This window comes from Vulpes lagopus, chromosome 11 (genome assembly GCF_018345385.1).
Source record: "Vulpes lagopus strain Blue_001 chromosome 11, ASM1834538v1, whole genome shotgun sequence".
NCBI lineage: Eukaryota > Metazoa > Chordata > Mammalia > Carnivora > Canidae > Vulpes > Vulpes lagopus.
Genome location: NC_054834.1, coordinates 9,742,089 through 9,763,716, shown reverse-complemented (window position 1 = coordinate 9,763,716; position 21,628 = coordinate 9,742,089). Strand labels below are relative to the sequence as shown.

The window sequence follows — 21,628 nt, the reverse complement described above, 5'->3', positions numbered from 1 at the left end:
TTTGTACATTTTTAATTATCCAGAACCTTCCAAGTACCTTGAGAGCCTGGGATCTTGCTCTGAGCATTTGCTTTTGCCTTTTATCTATTTAGGCCAAATGAAGACTGAGTCGCCTGCTGCCAGCCTGTGGGCACACCCTTACCGTGGTGCTTTTGTTGGGGATAAGGGTGGGGAAGACCCTAAGTGTTTCTTAACCTCTCCTGATCCCACTCCATCCACTCTTCTGAATTCCTGGGATTTTCTAGGGCAGAGTGTTGAGATCTGTCATTGAACAGATAGTCTTTGATCTCTATTAATATGCCATTGAATGCAAAGAAATTCAATGAAAATTCAGTGATGGTACTTTGTTTTATAAAAAGTAGGCATCAGTCTGAATATTTTTATACATTTCACAAATGAAAGAATTTCCCCAGTTTTGAGATATTTGTATTTTAAAATTGAGCTTTCTGGGTCAAATTTTACAGTTGAATGTTTTTTTTTTTTTCTCAGTCTTAACTAGTTCTACAGAAGCTAAGAATTTGGAAATATTTTTAAAAGGCATTAATTGGTATACATGAAATATTTTTGCCATATACTTTGAAGTATATATTTCATCTTCTTTTGTGTTTAATCATTTTTGATAATGTACTAAATATTTTCACTCCTGGATTTGTTTGGTAAAAGAGTTTAAAAAATTAAACTAGTCTTAATTTTAGCTACTAAAGACGATTATGTTCTAAGTGTTGTCTAGAACTTCATATATAGTATATACTTTTATTTGAATATTCTTTTCAATAAAATTTAATAACTTTATTTTGTGTGACTTCTCTACATAATTCAACATACTTTAATTTTTTTAATATATTTAAAAACACTTGTAAACATAAAAAGATAAAATATTTACTACTTACAGACAGATTTATATTAATTTAAATGTTTTCATGAGACCATAGATATTCAGTTACATTTGAGTTAACAAGACCATAGGTTTCATGTGCTTTTAGATCCTTGAAATGTTTTAGAAAACAAGTCATTATAATTTTCACAAACTATTCTCCCCCTCAGCTAATTCACCTATGTCAACTAAACTTAGCAAGGCCATAGATACATTAAAGTATCTATCCTGTGCTCAGCGTTGTTCTGGGCTTTGTGTGTGGGAGGGGGTGGGGTGGGGTTCATAATAAAGAATGGTACCTGGGGCCTTTTGTCTTCCTGGGAAGATAGAAAACATAAAATAGAATACAGTGGTAACTATGGTATAAAAAACAAGAATGTGAAAATCTGTTGATAATAGAGATTAGAATTATGGAGATGGGTCTTTCACTATATCTTGAAAGAGGTGTAAGGTTGAATGAGAAAAATGGACGGATTTCAAATTTTAAAGGAGTTAAGGGATAATAAACAGGTGAACTTTTTTAAATCAAAGTATAACATACATTATATTAGTTCCAGAATATAATGATTTGACAGTTGTATACCTTGTGAAAAAACTACATTAAGTCTAGTCCTCATTAGTTACCATAAAACATTACAAAAGGAAAATTTCTCTTTTATTCTTGTGATGAGAACTTTCAAGATCCACTATCCTGGCAACGTTCAAATACAGACAATACCATTGACTGTAGTCACCATGTGGCACACCACATTCCTGTGGTCTACCGATTCATTTCATGATGGGGAGTCTCTGCCTTCTGACCCCCCTTCATCCATTTTGCTCTGGCAATCACCATTCTGTTCTTTATATCCATGAGGTTTTTATTATTTGCTTGACTTTTAGATTTCATATATAAATGAGATCGTATGCTACTTGTCTTTTTCTGCCCGCTTATTTTACTTAGCATAATACCTTCATGGACCATGCATGTTGTCACAAATGGCAAGATTTCATTCTTTTTTATGGCTGAATAGTATTTTATTATAAATACAGTAGTTCCCCTGTCTGGGTTTTGTGTCCCACAGATTCAGATTACTGTGATCAGCCCCAGTCCAGAAACAGGTGATCTTTCTCATGTATCATCAGAAGGTCACTAGTAGCCTAAAGCTGCATCACAGTGCCTACATCATTCACCTCACTTCATCTAATCACATAGGCATTTTATTAGCTCACATCATCACAAAAAGTACAATAAGACATTTTGAGGGAGAGACTATATTCACAAGCTTCATTACTGTATATTATAATCATTCTATTTTAATATTGTTGCTAATCCCTTATTGTGCCTAATTGATAAATCAAGCTTTATTATAGTTCTGTATGGATTAGCAAAAACCATAGTATATATAGAGTTCAGTACTACCTCTTTCAGGCATTCACTGGGGGTTTTGGATTGTATCCCTTATGGATAAGGGGAGGACTGCTATGTGTACCACATCTTTTTTATACATTCGTCCATCAGTGGATGCTTAGTTTGCCCCATATCTTGAGTATTATAAATACTGCTGTAGTGAAGAGGGAGGTGAGTTAGTGTTTCCATTGTCTTTGGATAAATACACAGACATGGGATCGCTGGGTCATATGTTATTTCTATTTTTAATATTTTGAGGAACCCCCATACTGTTTTCCATAGTGGCTGTACCAGTTTATATTCCCATCAGCAATGCACAAGGGCTCCTTCTTCACTTCCTTAGCAACACTTATTATTTCTTGTCTTTTTGATAACATTCTAACAGGTGATCTTGCATTGTGGTTTTGCCTCTCCCCCATGATTGGTGAAGTTGAGCATCTTTTTATGTGCTTGTTGGCCATGTGTATGTCATGTTTAGAAAAATGTGTCCTTGGATCCTATCCCATTTTTTAATCAGCTATTTTTGGTAGTTTTGCTATTTGGTTGTATGAGTTCTTTATATATTTTGGATATTAACCCCTTATGTGAATGATACATATTTGTATCATTCAGTAGGTTGGAATAATTCTCCCATTCAGTAGGTTGCCTTTTCATTTTGTTGGTGTTTTAGTTTGATGAAGTCCCAACTTGTTTATTTTTGCCTTTGTTGCCTTTGCTTTTAGAATCAGTTCCAAAAAAACACCCCAACACCAAGACTTGATGTCAGGAAGCTTATTGCCTGTGTTTTCTTCTAGAAGTGTTATAGTCTCAGGTGTTAATATTCAAGTCTTTAATCCATTGTGAGTTAATTTTTGTGTTTGACATAGCAGTCCAGTTTTATGCTTTTGCATGTGGCTGTTCAGTTTTCCCAACACCATTGATATTCAAGAGACTGTCTTTACCCCAGTGTGTATTCTTGACTCCTTTGTCATAAATTAATTGACCATATATGCATGGGTTTATATCTGGGCACTCTCTTCAGTCCCATTGATCTATGTGTCCATTTTTATGCCAATACTGTACTGTTTGGATTACTATAGCTTAGTTAAATGTGTTAAAAATCAGGGAGTATGATGCCTCCACCTACCTTCTTCGTTTCAAGATTACTTTGGCTATTTTGGAGTCTTTTTGGTTCATACAAATTTTGGGATAGTTTGTACTATTTTTGTGAAAAATGCCATTGGGACTTTGATAGGAATTGCATTGAATCAATAGATTGCTCTGGGTACTATAGGCATTTTAGTTTTAATTTTTCCAATCCATGAGCATAGAACATCTTTCCATATATCTGTGCCTTTGGTTTCTTTCAGTCGGTGTCTTTATAGTTTTCAGTGTGCAGGTCTTTAATCTCCTTGGTTTAACTTATTTTTAGATATTTCATTCTTTCTGATGCAGTTGTGCAAGGGATTGCTTTCTTAATTTCTCTTTCTCATGCTTTGTTATTATATAGAAATGCAGCAGAATTTTGTATGGTTGATTTTTGTATCCTGCAATTTTACAGAATTTATTACTTTAAACAGTGTTTTGGTGGAGTCTTTAGAGTTTTCTAAGGAAAAAAAAAAACATGTCATCCACAAATAGTTGTACTTCTTTGTTTTCAGTTGTAGTGCCTTATTCCTTTTTATTGTCTAATTGCTCTGACTGGGATTTTCAATTCTATGTCAAATGAAAGTATAGAGTGGGCATTATTGTCAAGGATTTTTTATATCTGTGTTCATCAGGGATACTGGCTTGTAATTTGGGGTTTTTTTGTAACGTTTTTGTCTGGTTTTGTTATCAGGGTAATGCTGCCTTCATAAAATGAGTTTGGAAGTGTTCTCTCCTCATCAATTTTTGGAAGAGTTTGGGAAGGATAGGTATTAAATCTTCTTTAAATGTTTGGTAGAGTTCATCAATGAAGCTGTCTGGTCCTGGGCTTTTGTTTGTTGGGAGGTTTTTGATTACTGACTCAGTCTCCTTACTAGTAATTGGTCTGTTCAGATTTTTTTTCTTCATGATTCAGTCTTAGAAGATTGTATATTTTTAGGGATTTTTATTTGAGCCTTTATCTTTTATTCCTGTTGAGTCTAGTTAAGGGTTTGTCAGTTTTGTTTATTTTTCAGAGAACCAGCCCATGGTGTCATTGGTCTCTTTTGTTGTCTTACTCTAGTCTCTATTTCATTTATTTCTGCTCTGGTCTTTGTTCCTTCCTTCCTTCCTTCTACTAAATTTGGGTTTTGCTTGTTTTTCTTTTTCTGGTTCCTTTAGGTGTAAAGTTAGATTGTTTATTTGAGATTTTCTTGTTTTTTTTGTTGTTTTTTTGTTTTTTTGAGGTAGGCCTCTATCATTTTGAACTTCCCTCTTAGAATGGTTTTTCCTGCATCACATAGATTTTGGTAAGTTGCATTTCCATTTTCATTTGTTTTGAGGTATTTGTTTATTTCTCCTTTGATTTCTTCATTGACCCATTGGTTATTTAGCAGCATATTGTTTAATCACCACATATTTGTGATTTTTTTCCATTTTTTTCATTCATTTCTAGTTTCATACCATGTGATTGCAAAAGATGCTTAATGTGATTTCAGGCTTCTTAAATTTATTGAGATTTGTTTTGTGGCTTAAGATGATTTATTTTGGAGAATACTCGTATGCACTTGAGAAGAATTCATATACTGCTACTTTTGGAGGGAATGTTCTGTGTGTGTGTGTGTGTGTGTGTATTTATAAACCATCTGGTCTAATAGGTTGTTTAAAGTTGATGTTGCCTTATTGATTTTTTTGGGGGGGGGGTTCTGGATGATCTGTCCATTGGTATAAGTAGGGTATTAAGTTTCCTATACTATCATTGCTATTCATCTCTCCCATTAGGTCTATTAATATTTACATATCTAGCTACTCATATCTTGGGTGCATAAGCATTTAGAAATGTTATATCCTCTTGTTGGATTGACCCCTTTTTCATTATATAAAGGTCTTCTTTTCTTCTCTTTTTTTTGAAAGATTTTATTTATTTGAGAGAGAACACGCACACATGAGCGGGGGGGGGGGGGGGGAGCAAAGGAAGAAGGAGAAGCTGACTTCCTGCTGAGCAGGGAGCCTGACATGGAGCTCAATCCCAGGACCCTGGGATCATGACCTGAGCTGAAGGCAGATGCTTAACTGCCTGAGCCACCCAGGCATCCCTCTTCTTTGTCTCTTACTACAGTCTTAGTTTTAAAGTCTATTTTGTCTGATGTAAGTAAAGCTACTCCTGCTTTCTTTTGGTTTCCATTTATGTGAAACATCTTTTTCCATCTCCTTCAGGCAGCGTGTGTTCTTATAGCTGAAGCAAGTCTCTTGTAGGTAGCAGATAGATGGATTTTTTTTTTTTTCATTCAGCCACTCTGTGTCTTTTGGTTGGAGAATTTAGTCCATTTACATTAAAGTAATTATTAATAGGTCTCTAGTTATTGCCATTTTGTTCATTGTTTTCTGGCTGTTTTGTAGTTCCTTTCTTCCTTTCTTGCTCTCTTCCTTCATAGTTTGATGGTTTTCTTTAGTGTTATGCTTAGATATCTTTCTTACTATCTTTGTGTATCTCCTATAGATAGATGTTTACTTTGTGGTTACCATAAGGCTCACATATAATAGCCTATATATATATAACAGTCTATTTTAAATTGATAGCAATTTAAAGTTGTTTTTAAGATTGATTTATTTATTTTAGAGAGAGAGAGAGTTCATGTGAATGGGGGAGGGAAGAGGGAGAGAGAGAATCTCTCAAGCAGACTCTGCTGAATGTGGAGTTCAATGTGGGGCTCCATCCCAGGACCCTGACATTGTGACTTGAGCCAAAACCAAGAGTCAGACACTCAACCACCCGAACCCCCTAGGCATCCTGATAACAACTTAAGTTTGAATGCATTCTAAAACTCCACATTTTTGCTACCCCCCCATTTTATGTTTTTGATGTTACATTTTACATCTTTTTCCTTTGTCCCTTAACATTTTTAATCACAGTTCTTTTCGCTAATAGTAGCTTTAGGTGATTAATCCACTGCCTTTACTATATACTAAACTTTACCAGTGAGATTTATACTTGAATATGTTTTCTTGTTAATAATTAGTATACTTTCTTTGCAGCTTAAAGAATTCCCTTTAATATTTCCTATAAAGCCAGTTTAGATGATGAACTTCTTTAGCTTTTACTTGTCTGGGAAACTTTTTATCTCTCCTTTAATTCTGAATGATAACCTTGCCTTGTAGAGTATTTTTAGTTGGGAGTTTTTTCCTTTCAGCACTTTAAATATTATCGTGCCACTTTTTCTGGCCTACAAAGTTTCTGCCAAAAATCTGCTGAAAATCTTATGCAGGCCAAAGGGCAGGGTGCAGGGTTCCCTTGTATGTAAAAGTTGTTTTCCTCTTGCTTCTTTTTAGATCATTTCTTTATCTTTTACTTTTGACATTTTACTTGTACTATGTCTTAGTGTCTTTTGGAGTTCATTTTTTATTGGACCTTCAAAGCTTCCTGGATCTGGATGTCTGTTTCCCCACATTGGGGAAGTTTGCCACCATTATTTCTTCACATAAGTTTTCTGCCCCTTTGTCTCTCTCTTTTTTTTCTGGCGCCTGTATAATGTGGATGTTATTCTTCGTGCTGTGATGTTCCATAGGTTCCTTAAACTATCTTCACTTTAATTTTTTTTTCTTTTTTCTTTTCTGCTTGAGTTCCATTCCTCTATCTTCTAGATCACTGTTCTTCTCTCCTGCTTGATCTAGTCTGCTCTTGAATTCTTCTGCTTTAGTTTCTTGCTTTTCAGATCAGCCACTGTCTTCAGCTTTGTGACTTCTCTTTGATACTTTCTTATATTTTCTGTTTGTTTTTAAGTTCTCATTGTGTGGATTGATTTTTCTCTCAAGTTTGGTAAACATCTTTATGACCATTACTTTCACTCTGTCAGATAAATTAGTTATCTCTATTTCATTAATTTTTTTCCCCTGAGGTTTTTATCTTCTTTTGTTTGGAGGAACATATTTTTCTGTTTTCTCATTTTGCTTGACTGTATGTTGTTTCTATGTTTACAGAAAACAACTACCTCTTCTAGACCTGAAGGACTAGTCTTGTGTAGGAGATGATCTTTATCTTTCAACTTAGGCCTGGCTCTTGTGTTTCTCAAACCTTTGTCTTGTCTAAGTAGTCTGATTTATATTTGATAGGAACCAACTATTGACGCTGTTCCAAGATCAGTTGGTGTTGCAAAGGCAAGGATCTCAAGTCAGTACCTAGATTCAGATTGACTGGAAGCCAGACCCTCAGGCAGCAGCTTTAGTGTATGCAGATGTATAATGTATAGTTGTATGGAACCACAGACATAAATCCTCTGATCTGGAGATATCCTCTGGGCTACAGTTGGAGAAGTCAGGGCTTGAGAGGAGTATGTAAGTTCCTTTCTAGGGGGTTCCAGTGAGCTATAATGAGGTCAGTGGAGAGCACAAAGATGATGTCCCCTGCCCTGCATTCCCTGAGAGCAGCTCTATAGACTTTAGACGTGTGGCAAACCTGAAGTCTGTCCCTTAGGCTGAAGCTCCAGGACAAGTAAATAGGCATTTTTTCACAGAAAGATGGGATGTGGTTCAGTCTGTGTAGTGCTCTTGGTGTGGTAGGTTCCCAAGAACTGTTTGATTAGTACATTTTCATGGGACCCAGGAATGCAGGCCCCGCTGGCTACTCGAGCCAAGTGACCAGGGAGCATCTTTGGTGTGGAGTGTGTGTGACCAGCAGCTTGAGTGCAGCTGTGGAGAGTGCAGGGCTGGGTGCACCTGCCAGCTTTGGGGGGCGGGGCACAGGAGAGTGCAGGGTTGGAGTGCCCCATTGGTGCTATCAGAAGTAAAAGGGAGAGTGCAACAACAGCACCTGGCAGCGTCTTTGTCCCTGGAGAAAGGCCCAATAGGCCCCTGCCCCTCTTGTGGATGGTTTAAGAATAGCAAACCTTCTTCCTATGTAGTCCAGTTGCTTTTCAGACAGCTGTTTTGTGTTCTTCCCTGGCATGAGTAAGTCTGCATGCAAGCCTTTTAACAGAAGTGTCTCAATCCCCTACAGCCTGTTTGGTCCCCTGGAAGTAAGGCCCACTGGCAAATTAAGAGGTAGCAACAGTAGCAGTATGTATATATTCTTTTAGAAGGTGACAAAAGAATCATCTGATAAAGTATCATACCAATTGCTACTGATGCTTTGCAGGATAGACCTCAGCTACTACAGGCTACATTTATGTACTTTGTCTTGGCATACTAACTTGGGGTTGCAATCTGTGAAATATTGTCAAAGATATACACAGGTGGAAATTTTTGTTAGGTGACTGGTTTGCACGGTATCTTACCACACATTAGTAATTTGCCAGATTTGGTCAAAATCAAACAACTTCCTTTAAGTCAATTCTTTTTTAAAGTTATGGAAAGGAAAAACAATTGAATGGTTGGGTTTGATATAAAGACTTCTTTTGATCAAGTGACAGTTAAAATCAGCCAATTACTTGTCATCTTTATGTATTAAGGAATTTCAGTTAATCACATTGCCCTCAGATGCATTTTATGATGAGAGATGCCAGGTGTAATAGTATGTCTGAATTTAGTAGGCAGATGAAATTGGTTTTAGTTAAGGTTGTAGGATTGCTTTGATTATTAGAGTAATATTTCTTAAGAGGATCTCTCTTATTCCAACAGATACTAAGTCTAAAGAGTACTTTCTGTGTTTTTTAGTCGGCCGTATACTAACAAGGTCATCACTTTATGGTACCGCCCACCTGAACTGCTGTTGGGAGAAGAACGATATACCCCTGCTATTGATGTATGGAGCTGTGGGTAAGATAGGTTTACTGACTGGTTTAATTTACTTGGAACTTTTGGTATTGAAGTAAAATCATATCATATGGTAATGATGGGCATTTCTTCCATTAGATGTATCCTTGGTGAACTCTTCACTAAAAAACCTATATTTCAAGCAAATCAAGAACTTGCACAACTCGAACTAATAAGGTAAGCTCATGATTGTAATATTTTTTGGGGGTGTGTAATACTTCACAGAAGTTTTTAAGTCTTTTGAGTTTGTGTTTTTAGGAGGAACAGCATGGTTTTCTTGAAGGCTAATGATTGCTGAATGGAGGAAAAACTAGAATGTGGGTATTTTGATAACTTATTCTAGTAATATTAAGGCTCTTAAAGTCCCTAAATCTTTTTTGCAACTAAAGAAAGAGCAGGAGGCCCAAAAAATAAGACCAGGAAGAAAGAGTAAATATGAAGAAGGAGAGAATAGATGGTAGGTAACCTTTTTTAGTATGCCAGGATTGGAAGAATTGATGTTTTGGGATACTTTAAAGAAATACTGTTTTATATACACATATACATACATGTTTATACATGTCTATATGTGACATATAGACCAAAACATATACATGTACCCAGAGGCATCAGTCTTCATTATTTGGAGCCTATAGTAGGGCTGAGGTCATAAGGACATCCATGATAATCACCTTTAACATTTTAAAATAATTCATTTATTTTTTAAAAAAAGAACTTTGGCTTTCATATATAATAATGTTAATTTGCAACTTCTAAGTTTTGTGTGTCTCAAAATATGGATGAGAACTTTTAGGAAAGATACTGGTATGAGGCACAGGATACCAATACACTGTGAACCTTCCCTTCAGCAGACTTACTGGATTAATTGATGCTCTCCAATCCCTCTGTAAGTAACACTAGCTTGATAACATGGCAAGCTGAATGTTTGCAGCTAGTAGACTACTACTCTCTACAGTAAGACTGTATTTATCCTACCAGTTGAAGTATGATGACTAAGAGGTAGTTGTTTCCAATTTTGTATTATTGTATGTGTGTCCTTAAATATAGCCAGATGTGGTGCTTTGCAGAGATTTAACAAAGTTGCTGTCAAATTAACTGGGGCAGGGGACAAGTTATTTTAAGTTAGAAAGGTAAGTCATAAAAATTTAGAAGAATTTAGTACTCAGATTGCTTTAAATCCCTGATAATGTGGTTTGTTTGAGAAGGCAAATGCAGAATTCCATTCAATGAATCCTCTGTTCAAAGAGAAGGCCTTGTCCTATGTCAGAAAATTGGAGAATAAATGTACATTTTTAATTTTTCAGTTATAATAAAATGTTTAAATTATATATCTGTGTTTCTTTATTTTTGTTTTTTTAAATGACTCCCCTTCACCCTATTTTTCAATTAACAAGGCATTGGTTCTGATTTCTTTGGATATTAGGGCTTCTGTTAATGATAAGTTAACTTTTATTTACTTACTACTTGATGCAAGCATGGTTCCAAGACTTTCACCTGGAGTAGCCTCAGTTAAGCTTCATACAACCTTTTGTCTTCTTTTTAAGGTTAACAAAATGGAATCTTAGAAAGTGAAGAATTTGTCTAGGATCCTATAACTAGCAAGTGACAAAAACGGGTTTTAGGTTTAGACAGTTTACCATAGTAGCTAAATTTTTAATTCTCTATACCATGTAAGAAATAAAACTTCCTGGAGCTTTTTAGATAGTGTGGCACACATGTCAATAATTGACAAAGCTTAAAAATTCTCTACCAAATATTAATAAAAAAATTCTAAAGAAAAGATTAGCCAGTCATATCTAGGTTTTCATTAAAAATAAACTTGCTGAGTCAAGTAGGAATCACCCAAAGAATACAAGAATGTTTCAGTTTTAGGACATCTGTTATTATAATTCATCATTTTAATAGAAGCAGAGTAGTATGTTTATCTTGGTAGGTGTTGAATAGCATTTGCTAGAAATACAAACTAAGTGTAGAACTATATATTTCTTTAACATGATGAAAATATGTATTCTAGACCAATAGCCAGAATACTATTTAGTGGTGAAATACTAGAAAATGTAAGACAAGAAGGATAAAAAGTGTCTTCTAGTACCATTATTTTAAGAGTGTTTTAGAAGTACTAACCAGTTAACTAACAAGTGATCCAGTAAGAGGTGTAAATAGTGGCAGAATGAACGCAGTATTGTCATAATTAGTGTATGATAGCATTGCATACGTGTATACAGGCAGCCTGCAAAGGAATTACCTAAAACACCTCGAGTAAGAAAGTCTGGTAAAGGGATCCCTGGGTGGCGCAGCGGTTTGGCGCCTGCCTTTGGCCCTGGGCGCGATCCTGGAGACCCGGGATCGAATCCCACGTCAGGCTCCCGGTGCATGGAGCCTGCTTCTCCCTCTGCCTGTGTCTCTGCCTCTCTCTCTATCTCTCTGTGACTATCATAAATAAATAAAAATTAAAAAAAAAAAAAATTTAAGAAAGTCTGGTAAAATGACAAGTATTGAGAAAATGTGTGTGTGTACATTTGTGTGTATACATATATGCACACAGTATCCTAATATACCAATACATAAATGCTAAAAACAATAGCTTCTTAAAAATATGTACCAATAATAACCAGTTAGAAACATACGTGAGGGAAAAGATGCCTTTAACAAAAGCACCACCATATATACTCCAGGGATATTGAATACTATAATGTCTCACTTAAAATTGTAAAGCAGATTCAAAATAACTATTGGGAATGGCATATCTCATTTTTGTTTGGAAGCCTTAACATTTTTGAAGATGCCACTTCGACCTGTATTAATCATTATAGTCCTAATGAGAATTTCAGAAGACGTTCTACTTACAGATAAACTTTAAAATAACAAGAAAAATTCTTAAAAAGTAGGAAAATATGGCATATTGTATGTTAAAACAAAATTATAGCTCCTAAAACCATTTTGCAGTAGCACAAGACACATAGATAAATTATTGGAATTTTATGGGAAGTCCAGAAATAAAGCAAGTTCATATGGACCTCCAAATATAATACAGAAGTCATTTCAAGTTGTGGTGGGTGGGGATTATTAATTGAACAAGTATCTAGTGGTTTCAGGTTGTGTGCCAGTTACCAGGCACTGGTGATATAAGGCAGGAACTAGTGCACAACTTTTTCTAGTTTGTAATTTGGAGAGACAGGCAAAACTAATTAATAAAATATATCAGGTGGTGATAAGGGTAAGGGAATAGAATGGGTGGCGCAGCGGTTTGGCGCCTGCCTTTGGCCCAGGGCGCGATCCTGGAGACCCGGGATCGAATCCCACATCAGGCTCCCGGTGCATGGAGCCTGCTTCTCCCTCTGCCTGTATCTCTGCCTCACTCTCTCTCTCTCTGTGTGACTATCATAAATAAATAAAAATTAAAAAAAAAATAACGTTTAATTAAAAAAAAAAAAAGAAAATGATAGGAGACAGTGCTGTACAGAGAGGGGAAGTTTCTCCCATAAGGTCTCATTTGAGCAGGGATCTGAATGAAGTGAGGGGACAGCAAAGTAATAAAGATCCTAAGGCATGAGTATACTTGGATTATTTTATGAACACGTCAAGTCCGTGGACCATGTCAGGGGAAAAAAAGGCTCAATCCATCCACTTGGTGACGTACTGTACGGTATTATAAAGGAAATCATAGAGCTGGAGATCTTGAAAAGCAACAGCGTTTCATGATGAACCATTTTACAGAAGTGTGTGTTCAGTTTGATCCCATTTAGGTAAAATATCAAGAGAGTCTAGAATTGTTATGTGAGCATGGATTTGTGAGAGGATTGTGAAGGGGGCTATTTTACATTCCAGTTTATATATTTCAGAATGTTTTTATTTTGTTGGTACTATATCAGATATTTATGATACTGTAAAAAGTATTGCTACAATTTGATTCTGTGGCATTAAGTATTTTTAAAACATGAAGGAAAAAAGAAGTTTCTGACAAAAGAAACTGTTCTCTCCCTGATATGAAGGAGGCAGCAGAGTGTATTAATTGAAAGGGTGGGTTTTGGAATCTTAACAGACCTGGGTTCTAATGCCAGCTCAGCTACTTCCTGCTCTTGTGACGTAGGGTAAGTTCCACAGTGCTCTAAGTTTGTTTCTTCACAAGTGAAACAGGACTTACTCCTATGCTTAAGGATGTAAGAGTTAAATAACTGTAGGTTTCCTGCGTACTTCTTCCCCTTTGTTTGCGGTAATGCTGGACTATATCCCCAATCTAAAGCCCCGGGAATGAAGAGTTCTAGTCTGCATTGTATAAGAACGTATGAATTAATGAATGGTGGGAATACTACTCAGAATCTGTATTAAAAAGCTTCACACAACAGTGGTCAAGTTATTAGTACTTAGCCTTGATCTAGAAACGATTTTAGGCAAATTACAAAGTTTTGTGATAGAAATAGCATGGGTTTAAGAGTGATGGCAAAAGAAAGTGAAAAACATAGGTGATGACAAAATAGGATGAATGAGGTCAAAAAAATGTTTCTAACACAAGAGTCACACTTTCAACCCTGAGTCTTCTAGCAGCTATAAAGAGCCTTTATATCACATAGTGTACATTGCTTATAAACTAAAAAAGACATTTAGAATCATGGGAAAAATTTGGTAGATCAGAGTGAAAAGAACTCTGCTTCTATCCAACCTCTATGCCCACCTAGCGTGCGTGCGTGCACACGCGCGCACACACAGACACACACAGTCTCGGGCCTAGATGGTCACACAGATGAAATTTTTAACTTTAAAAGCTTAGACTTTGTTCTAGACTATAGGAAAGAAGGGAAGCTCCCATATTTAAAAAAATGAAGCATGTATATCTTCATAGATCAGTAGCATAAAAAATTCTCTAGATTGCTTCCTTTGGCTCTAAGAACTTCTCTACACCCTCAAAAATTATGAAAGGTCCTAGGAGGTTTGTTTATGCTAGTTGTATGTATTGATATTTATCATACTATAAATTAAAACAGAAAGTAAAAATATCTATTTTAAAACAATGTATTAACATTGTTTAATTATAAAAGTCTGTATTTTCCAAAGTGAAATAAATGTTGGTGAAATGAGTAGCTTTGTTTTACATTTTTACTTATCTTTTAATGTCTGGCTTAATAAAATAGCATCTGGAAGCTCCTCTCTGTGATCTGCTGTTTTCAATAACTTTCAGATAATTGTGCATATTCTTTTTTGAAACTACACTAAATAAGTGGTAATTTTTTATGGATTAGTTGTAATGTGCAGTCTGAAAACATGAAGGAATATTTTGTATTCTAATATATTAAGATCTGGTCTGTCTTGCATGCTGGGTTGAGATGATTTTGTAACATTGGTAGTGTGGGAAATAGTGGATCACCTATTTTAGAAGATCTTCTAGGGCAGCCCTGGTGGCTCAGCGGCTTAGCACCGCCTTCAGCCCACGGTGTTATCCTGGGGTCCTGGGATCGAGTCCCATGTTGGGCTCCCTGCATGGAGCCTGCTTCTCCCTCTGCCTGTGTCTCTGCCTCTCTCTCTCTCTCTCTCTCTCTCTCTCTCTCTCTCATGAATGAGTAAATAAAATCTTAAAAAAAAAAAATAGAAGATCTTCTAAATGTAACATTTCATTATATAATATTGGTTATCACCACTGATCTCACCAGAAAAGGTTTTAGGTATTTACTGTGAAGCTGTCAAAGCCATGATGTAAATATAAACTTTAGTATTCTAATTTTCTCCTGAAAGCTCAGATTTTATAACTGAAAATAAATACTGCAGTCAACTTCTGGAAGTAAAAAGCTGACTTTGTTCCCATGCGAGAAAATGTCTGGCTGATACCAAGTCTGAATGACCATAGTGTGTCACTTCTCCACATAGGTAAAAATGATGGTCCATGAAAAAACAAAACAAAACACAGCTACTTAAGCTTGCAGCTCAAATAATTGCACAGGTGCTTCTCAAGATAGCTGAATTTCTTGAGCAGCAAAAGTGCTTTATGAATATTTTTTGTTTCATCACTGACAACATAAAGAAGATATATATTCTTCTAAGCAGTGTTAGGGTTTAGGGTGCCTGGGTGGCTAGTCAGTTAAGCATCTGCCTTTGGCTCAGTTCATGATCCCAGGGTCCCGGGATCCCGGGGTTCTGGGGTGGAGTTCCACATCTGGCTCCCTGCTCAGCAGGTAGTCTGGGTCTCCTTCTGCCGATCCCCCGCCCATGTGTTCTTCTCTGTCTCAAATAAATTAAAATCTTCTAAATAAATAATGTTGGGTTTTAATAACACAGTTTTTACTGCCTCAACAAGTTACAGTCGTAAGTGAAATGGCTCTTAATGTCTCTTCCCCAACTGCACCCCAGGAGATTGTATAGTAATGAAGTGTTTACTGCTGATAGTTGGGTGCTGCTGCCTTGAATCATGCTAAGGTGCTCGTCATTCTACTTACTACAGGCTTTGTACCACCAATGCAAAATCAACATGTTGAAAAAAGCAAATAATGTCTTAGTAACACCTCTCGCCCACCAGACCCCTTAAGAGTCTGTGGACCCCATTTTTGTGAACTGCTCCTGTGTACCAATCTGATGTATGAATATTGATACAAAACATCTAAATGAACAAGTAAATCCAACACTACACTAAAATGATAGTACTTTTATTAGGGCCAGGTGGTATCCTCTTTTCAATGTAAGGATGAGTATCAGGAAAGCTCTTTATATGATTCACAACCTTAGTTACCCAGGGGGAAAACTGCAGAAATGAAAAAACCACAAAAATAAAACCCATAGTAAAAAGGAATTAAATTAATTCTTAACAGGACATATGTGTGTGTGTGTCTGTGTGATTAGTATAGTGTGCATTGTGTTGTTTTTCTCAAACCAAACGTCGTCCCCCTTCCCAGCTGTAAAACAATGAGAGTACTCCCATTAAAGTCAGAAACCAAACAAAACTACCCAATATTGTGTGGCATCATTATCCTTGTGACATTGTTTAGAAATTGTCACATGCCATACCATATCATGATAAAGAGGTATACATGTTTTAAAAAATACGGAAGAATTCTGATTATAGGTGATAAGATTGAAAACCTGGAAGGCCTCCAAGAAATGACTATTAATGTTAGGAATCAGAGGACTTCAGGTGGCTATCTTCAACTCTGTTTATGTCCTATGTCACATGTTCCCTGTAACAAAACGTCCCTACTTCCTGCTTAGGCGCAATAGAATAAGGATAAGAATACATTCAAAAAGCAAAAAATAAAGCTGATGAAAAGCAATATATAAGATCTAATTAAAACATAAAATGGAAAGAAATACAAAAATTGGATATTTCTGGGATAGAAGTATTAAGCCTTCTGAAGATAGCAATCCTTTCTAAATTAATCTATAAATTCAGAGCAGCAGTTGAATCTGAGCAAATTCTCTAACTTTTGGAGTGTGACAGTATTGATTCTACAATTCACCCATAGGAACATCCTGAGGAGAATAATTAGAGGAATGGGTAGGTAGAAGGCTTTGTCCTCCTGGCTTTGTAAAAAAACAAAAAGCTAACATATGGTACTGATACCAGAGTACATAGATCAGAATAGATTCCCCAGATAGACCTCAGGTATTTGGGGATTTAGCAGGTGAGGCATCTCAAGACCTCTTCGGTAAGTAATTTTGAGATAGCTGGCTGGCCATCAGGCACAGATTTTGCTAATAATTACTCCCTTACCATCAATTGCTGTCCTGTCTGCTTTCCCGGTTTCTAGTAACTTTCTCGGCCTCAGTAAGTCTGTTCCATCCTGTATGCTGCTACCAGCTAACTACTTACTCAGCTATCTTCCCACAACACATAGAGTAAAATTGAAACTCTTTAGCTAAGGGATAATGAAACTCCCTTTTATTAAAGGGCTATTGAACGGGCCTCATGCCAGCTCATTTGATTTCACAGCTCTGAAGTAAAATGAATCTCTTTTACAAAAGAGGAAACAGATTCTTAAGCAGTGCAGTTTGACCAATAGCACAGACAAGATTCAGTTTTAAAGTTTGTTTTCAAAGTCCGTCTTCATTAGGGCAAATTGCCCTTTAAAACATTGTGTGGCTCCTATCTGTGCTCTCAGCCCTCAATTCCACCTGTTTCCTTGGTCTTCCTCCCGCATGTCTGTACTTGGCTACTTCCTCTGTCTATGCACTTTTCTTTGCCAGTAACATTTCTCTTACATTCTTTCCTCCATCTCTCCATTGTTTACTCATCCTTGGAGCTATAGCCAAAATTCTGCCCCTCTTTACATAACTTGTATTTCTGCAGTCGAAAGTGTCCTTCATTTAAAAAATTCTCAGTGTACTTCATACATCTGTAATAACACAGTCTGCCTGGGATTATTTATATTTATATTCTTACTTGGAGAGGTATACAAAAGTGAGACATGATGCCTAAACTGTAATTTAGTGAGACAGACATGTAAACTAGGATCAAACCAAAATGAAATATGAAATAGTATCAAAAGAAACAGGTAGACAAAAAGAAAAAAAAAAAGGCAGGTAGACTGCAGAGCGACCATTCTGAGGGGCCATGGGGATACAGAGGACTGCAATGAATAGATTACTTCTGATCTGAATCTTGAGAAATGAAAAAGATTCTCCGCCAGTTAGAATCTAGGGAGAGAGAATATGATCACAGATGGGGAAGAGTGGTTGGTCTGCGGGGAGAAACAAATTGGGAAATGAGAGTAGGAAGGCAGTGTAAGACCAGATCATAGAACCGTGGTCCTGAGGCTGGCCTTGTTTTCTGAGGGACCCACTGTATTTTTGAGGAGGTTGTAAAAATCCAGTTGTAAAGATTTGTACACTGGCAGTGTGTACAGAGCATAGGCTCTTAGTACCTTTTTAAAAGCTTGTGTTTACAAAAATCCTAAACTATATTGAAACCAAAAAAGTCCATTTCAGTGACATAGCTTTAAAAACATGAGAAGGTGTCTTACGTAAATGTGTGTTTGAGATAGCATTCTACAGCACAGCTAAAGAATGGCTGGCAACGTTAGTCATCACTTGTTTATACACTTTGGTGCATGTATTTGTATTATGTACAGAACACTTATTTTTAGTCAGTGATGCATGGACATTTACTCTTTACATATGAAGAGCAGCTGAGGATTTTACGTACATTTATTTTTGAGATTTAGTATACTCAAGTATATGTAATGAATTTTTCATCTACATATCACCAAATCAGTTTTTAAATGTTTATCAGCTAGAGTTAGCTCTGTTATGGTCCTTCTTCTACAAATTACCGTAACGAGGACGTACTAATCAGTATAAAAATACGGTTTTCAAGATACAGATAAGCAGAGAGTAAGACAGTTAAAATTTCTAAATACCTTGAAATCAGTGGCACTACTTAAGTTGAAGAACTTCTATATTTCAAGAGTGTTACTTTGAAGGTCTTCCTTTTGATTGAATTCAGCAACAGACATTACCGTATTTCCTTTCCTGGGTGTAGGAAATTTGCTTCCGCTGTTCTCACAAACTTCATTATATTGATGAGAAGTAATGACAGGTACCTATAAAACCAGAGAAAGATATGAACTAAACTCTGGTTCCTTAATTTATTGGCATAAAGTGTTTTATCTTGGTCCAAAGTATGGTCAGCATGTTTGGAGTATTACCTGTGTTTTAAGACTTGCCTCTGCAAATATGAAGGTTTTCTTTTTAGGAATTGGAATGTCTGGAGTATTAGAAGCATCCACTGAAAGTAAATTGATTTCTTAAAACAAGTAATTAATTTGGGTTGACTAAAATATAAAATGTTGTGTCAACACTCCAACTTTTCTGTATTGAAGAGGGAGTTGATGTTTTATATAGCAATTGTATGTATGATTTTTTTCTGTGTAGTTTATATTGATGTACTTCTTTTTGTGTGTTGTTTAGCCGTATATGTGGGAGTCCATGTCCTGCAGTGTGGCCTGATGTAATCAAACTACCATATTTCAACACCATGAAACCAAAGAAGCAATATCGTCGAAAGTTAAGAGAAGAATTTGTTTTGTAAGAAGGGGATGGTTAAATGTCCATATCGCATTGAATTTTTTTTTTTTTTAGTTATTTCTTAAGAATTCTGAATGTCACTCTGTCCTCTATTGACCCAAGGTAGACCTATCACAATTCTTCTGTGTCCTTTAATTTTGAATTTCCCTTTGCTATATGCAAATTACTATTCACTGTCATTATGGTATCAGTGATATGGGGTTGTGTGTTTCATTTGGAGCTTACATGACCTAACTTAAACACCATTTAAAATTTTAATGAAGTGATTTTCATGTTATTTGAGCTCAGGTTTTTATTTTGTTATAGGGAACTATTCAGTTCTTAGTTTATGTAAGAATTGCAAATTTACAACAGGGTAATAAAATATACTATTGTTTGCCAAATTTCAAATTATTTAGAATAATAAAGATTATGTAAAAAGAACTATTTCTTCAAAGGGAAATTTGAAATTTATTGGAATAAAGTAGTGCAACTATGTTATAAAATGTTAGTAGTTTAAAGAAATGTTAAGCTTATGTGAAAGACCATATATGACTTTTGTAATCCTCTTATGCCAGTATTCCTGCAGCCGCACTAGACTTATTTGATTACATGCTCGCCTTGGATCCTAGTAAGCGCTGCACTGCAGAACAGGCTCTCCAGTGCGAGTTCCTCCGGGATGTGGAACCCTCAAAAATGCCTCCACCAGAGTAAGTGGCTTTTTATTAATTTAGATCCCATCTGGACAGTCTTAATAGCATCTATATAAAATGACCAGAAGCTATTCCATGATTAGTTAAGTCAAAAGAAATAGAATAAATTAGAAGAAATAGAATAGTAGTAAAACACACAATTTACACATCTAGAATGCAGAACCTTGCTTAATGTTCAGCTAACCATAGCATTAGCAAAGGCAGCCTTCCTCTTTCTAATTAATAGATTTCAACTCTAAGAAAATAATCCTGCTGCTAATATTATTCTAGTACTATTTCTACCATTCCTAGTGTTCATACTGCTACTTAGTTGCTATAGTTAAAAATTTGAATGCTGAGCATTTTTATATATTCCATCCTATCAGGTGGGTATTATTATTGTCACTGTACTACAGAGGAGGAAGCAGGCTCAAAGAGGTTAAGAAACTTGCCCAAGAATACAAATCTAGGAAAGGGTGGAGCCAGCAAGTTAGTTCAGTAAGAAAGAGTAGTCCTGCAATACTCTGGCAGACTGTCCAATAGCAAATCCTTAACCATTGGATAAAGGAGCATTAGTAACAAAAGCCAGTATAGAATGAGTTTATTGTATGATTCAGAGAAAGTGTATAGAGTTTGGGAGTCAGAATAGCTGATTTCTTGAACCTGCATTCCCTTGTGGCTCCTATAATTTTTCTAGGAATGATTTGGGGAAAAGGGAGGGGACAAAGCAGTTCATTTGGTTCTTTTTTGAAAGGATCTAGAAACTTCATCAAGATTTCCTTAGTAATTTAAAAAATTTTGATGAGCATCATAAAAACAAGGCTTTTCCTATAATAAAATGTTTCCATGTAATAAAATTAGCAGATTGTGAATGAACAAACATGGGCTTTGGAGTTCAAATCTTGGCTCTTCCACTTATCACTTAGGTTGGGCTTATTATGTTTCTAAGACCTTTATATTCAGCTTTATTAATTTTTTATTGAACTGTGTATGAATGGCCATTATGGGATGGTTGGAAAGACAAAAAGGATCTATCATTTGACGTGTTGGAAGGATCTGAATCATTCACTGTTGAATTGTTTCATGGTGGGTTTTTTTAAAAATTTTTTAAAATATTTATTTATTTATCTATCTATCTATCTATCTATTTATTTATTTATTTATTTATTTATTTATTTATTTTGCTTATCAGCAGTCTTGAAACTTTGGCTCTAGTATCCCTTCAAGAAATTCTTTTCAACTTTTGATTTGGAAAATTTTCACCTTTACAGAAAAATAGGAAGAATAGTACAATGAGTATTCATATATCCTTCACCTATATTAACATTTGCTTTATCACTACATATGAGCTTTTTTCTCTGAACTGTTTGAATATTATATTGTGGAAATGATATAATTAAAATTTGCTGTATATAAGAACTAAGAATTTATTTATAATTATACTATCACTATAAAGCATAAAAAATTTAACATTGCAGTATCTAGTAGATAGTCCATATTCACATTTCCCCAGTTTTCCCAGTAATTTCCTTTTAGTCTGTTTTTTGGGGGTTTTTTGTTTGTTTGTTTTGGATGAAGAATTCATCCAAAACTCACACATTTCATTTAGTTGTATGTCTCTTCAGTCTTTAATTACTCTTTAGGTCGGACTTTTATGACATTGACATTTTTTAAAACTTCAAGCTAGCTATTTTGATACGGCTTTAATTGCTTTCTTGTGATCAGAATTAGAATAACATTTTTTGTGTATGTCAAGAATACTACATAGGTAGTGAAGTGTGCTTTATGCTTTGTCCTGTCCAGAGGAATTTAAGGTCACTTTTCTACCATTATTGG

At 35.7% G+C, this 21,628-nt stretch overlaps 1 protein-coding gene across 2 annotated transcripts in view; it reads left to right on the top strand.

The window, feature by feature from the left end:
• The window catches only part of CDK13 (cyclin dependent kinase 13), a 122,862-nt gene that overhangs the window by 87,989 nt on the left and 13,245 nt on the right, over window positions 1–21,628 (top strand). For both annotated transcript variants that reach the window (XM_041723082.1, XM_041723081.1), the window contains exons 8-11: window positions 9,018–9,119; window positions 9,216–9,293; window positions 19,005–19,121; window positions 19,679–19,810. In XM_041723082.1, the coding sequence (XP_041579016.1) occupies window positions 9,018–9,119; window positions 9,216–9,293; window positions 19,005–19,121; window positions 19,679–19,810 (429 nt within the window). The remainder of the gene's footprint in view (window positions 1–9,017; window positions 9,120–9,215; window positions 9,294–19,004; window positions 19,122–19,678; window positions 19,811–21,628) is intronic.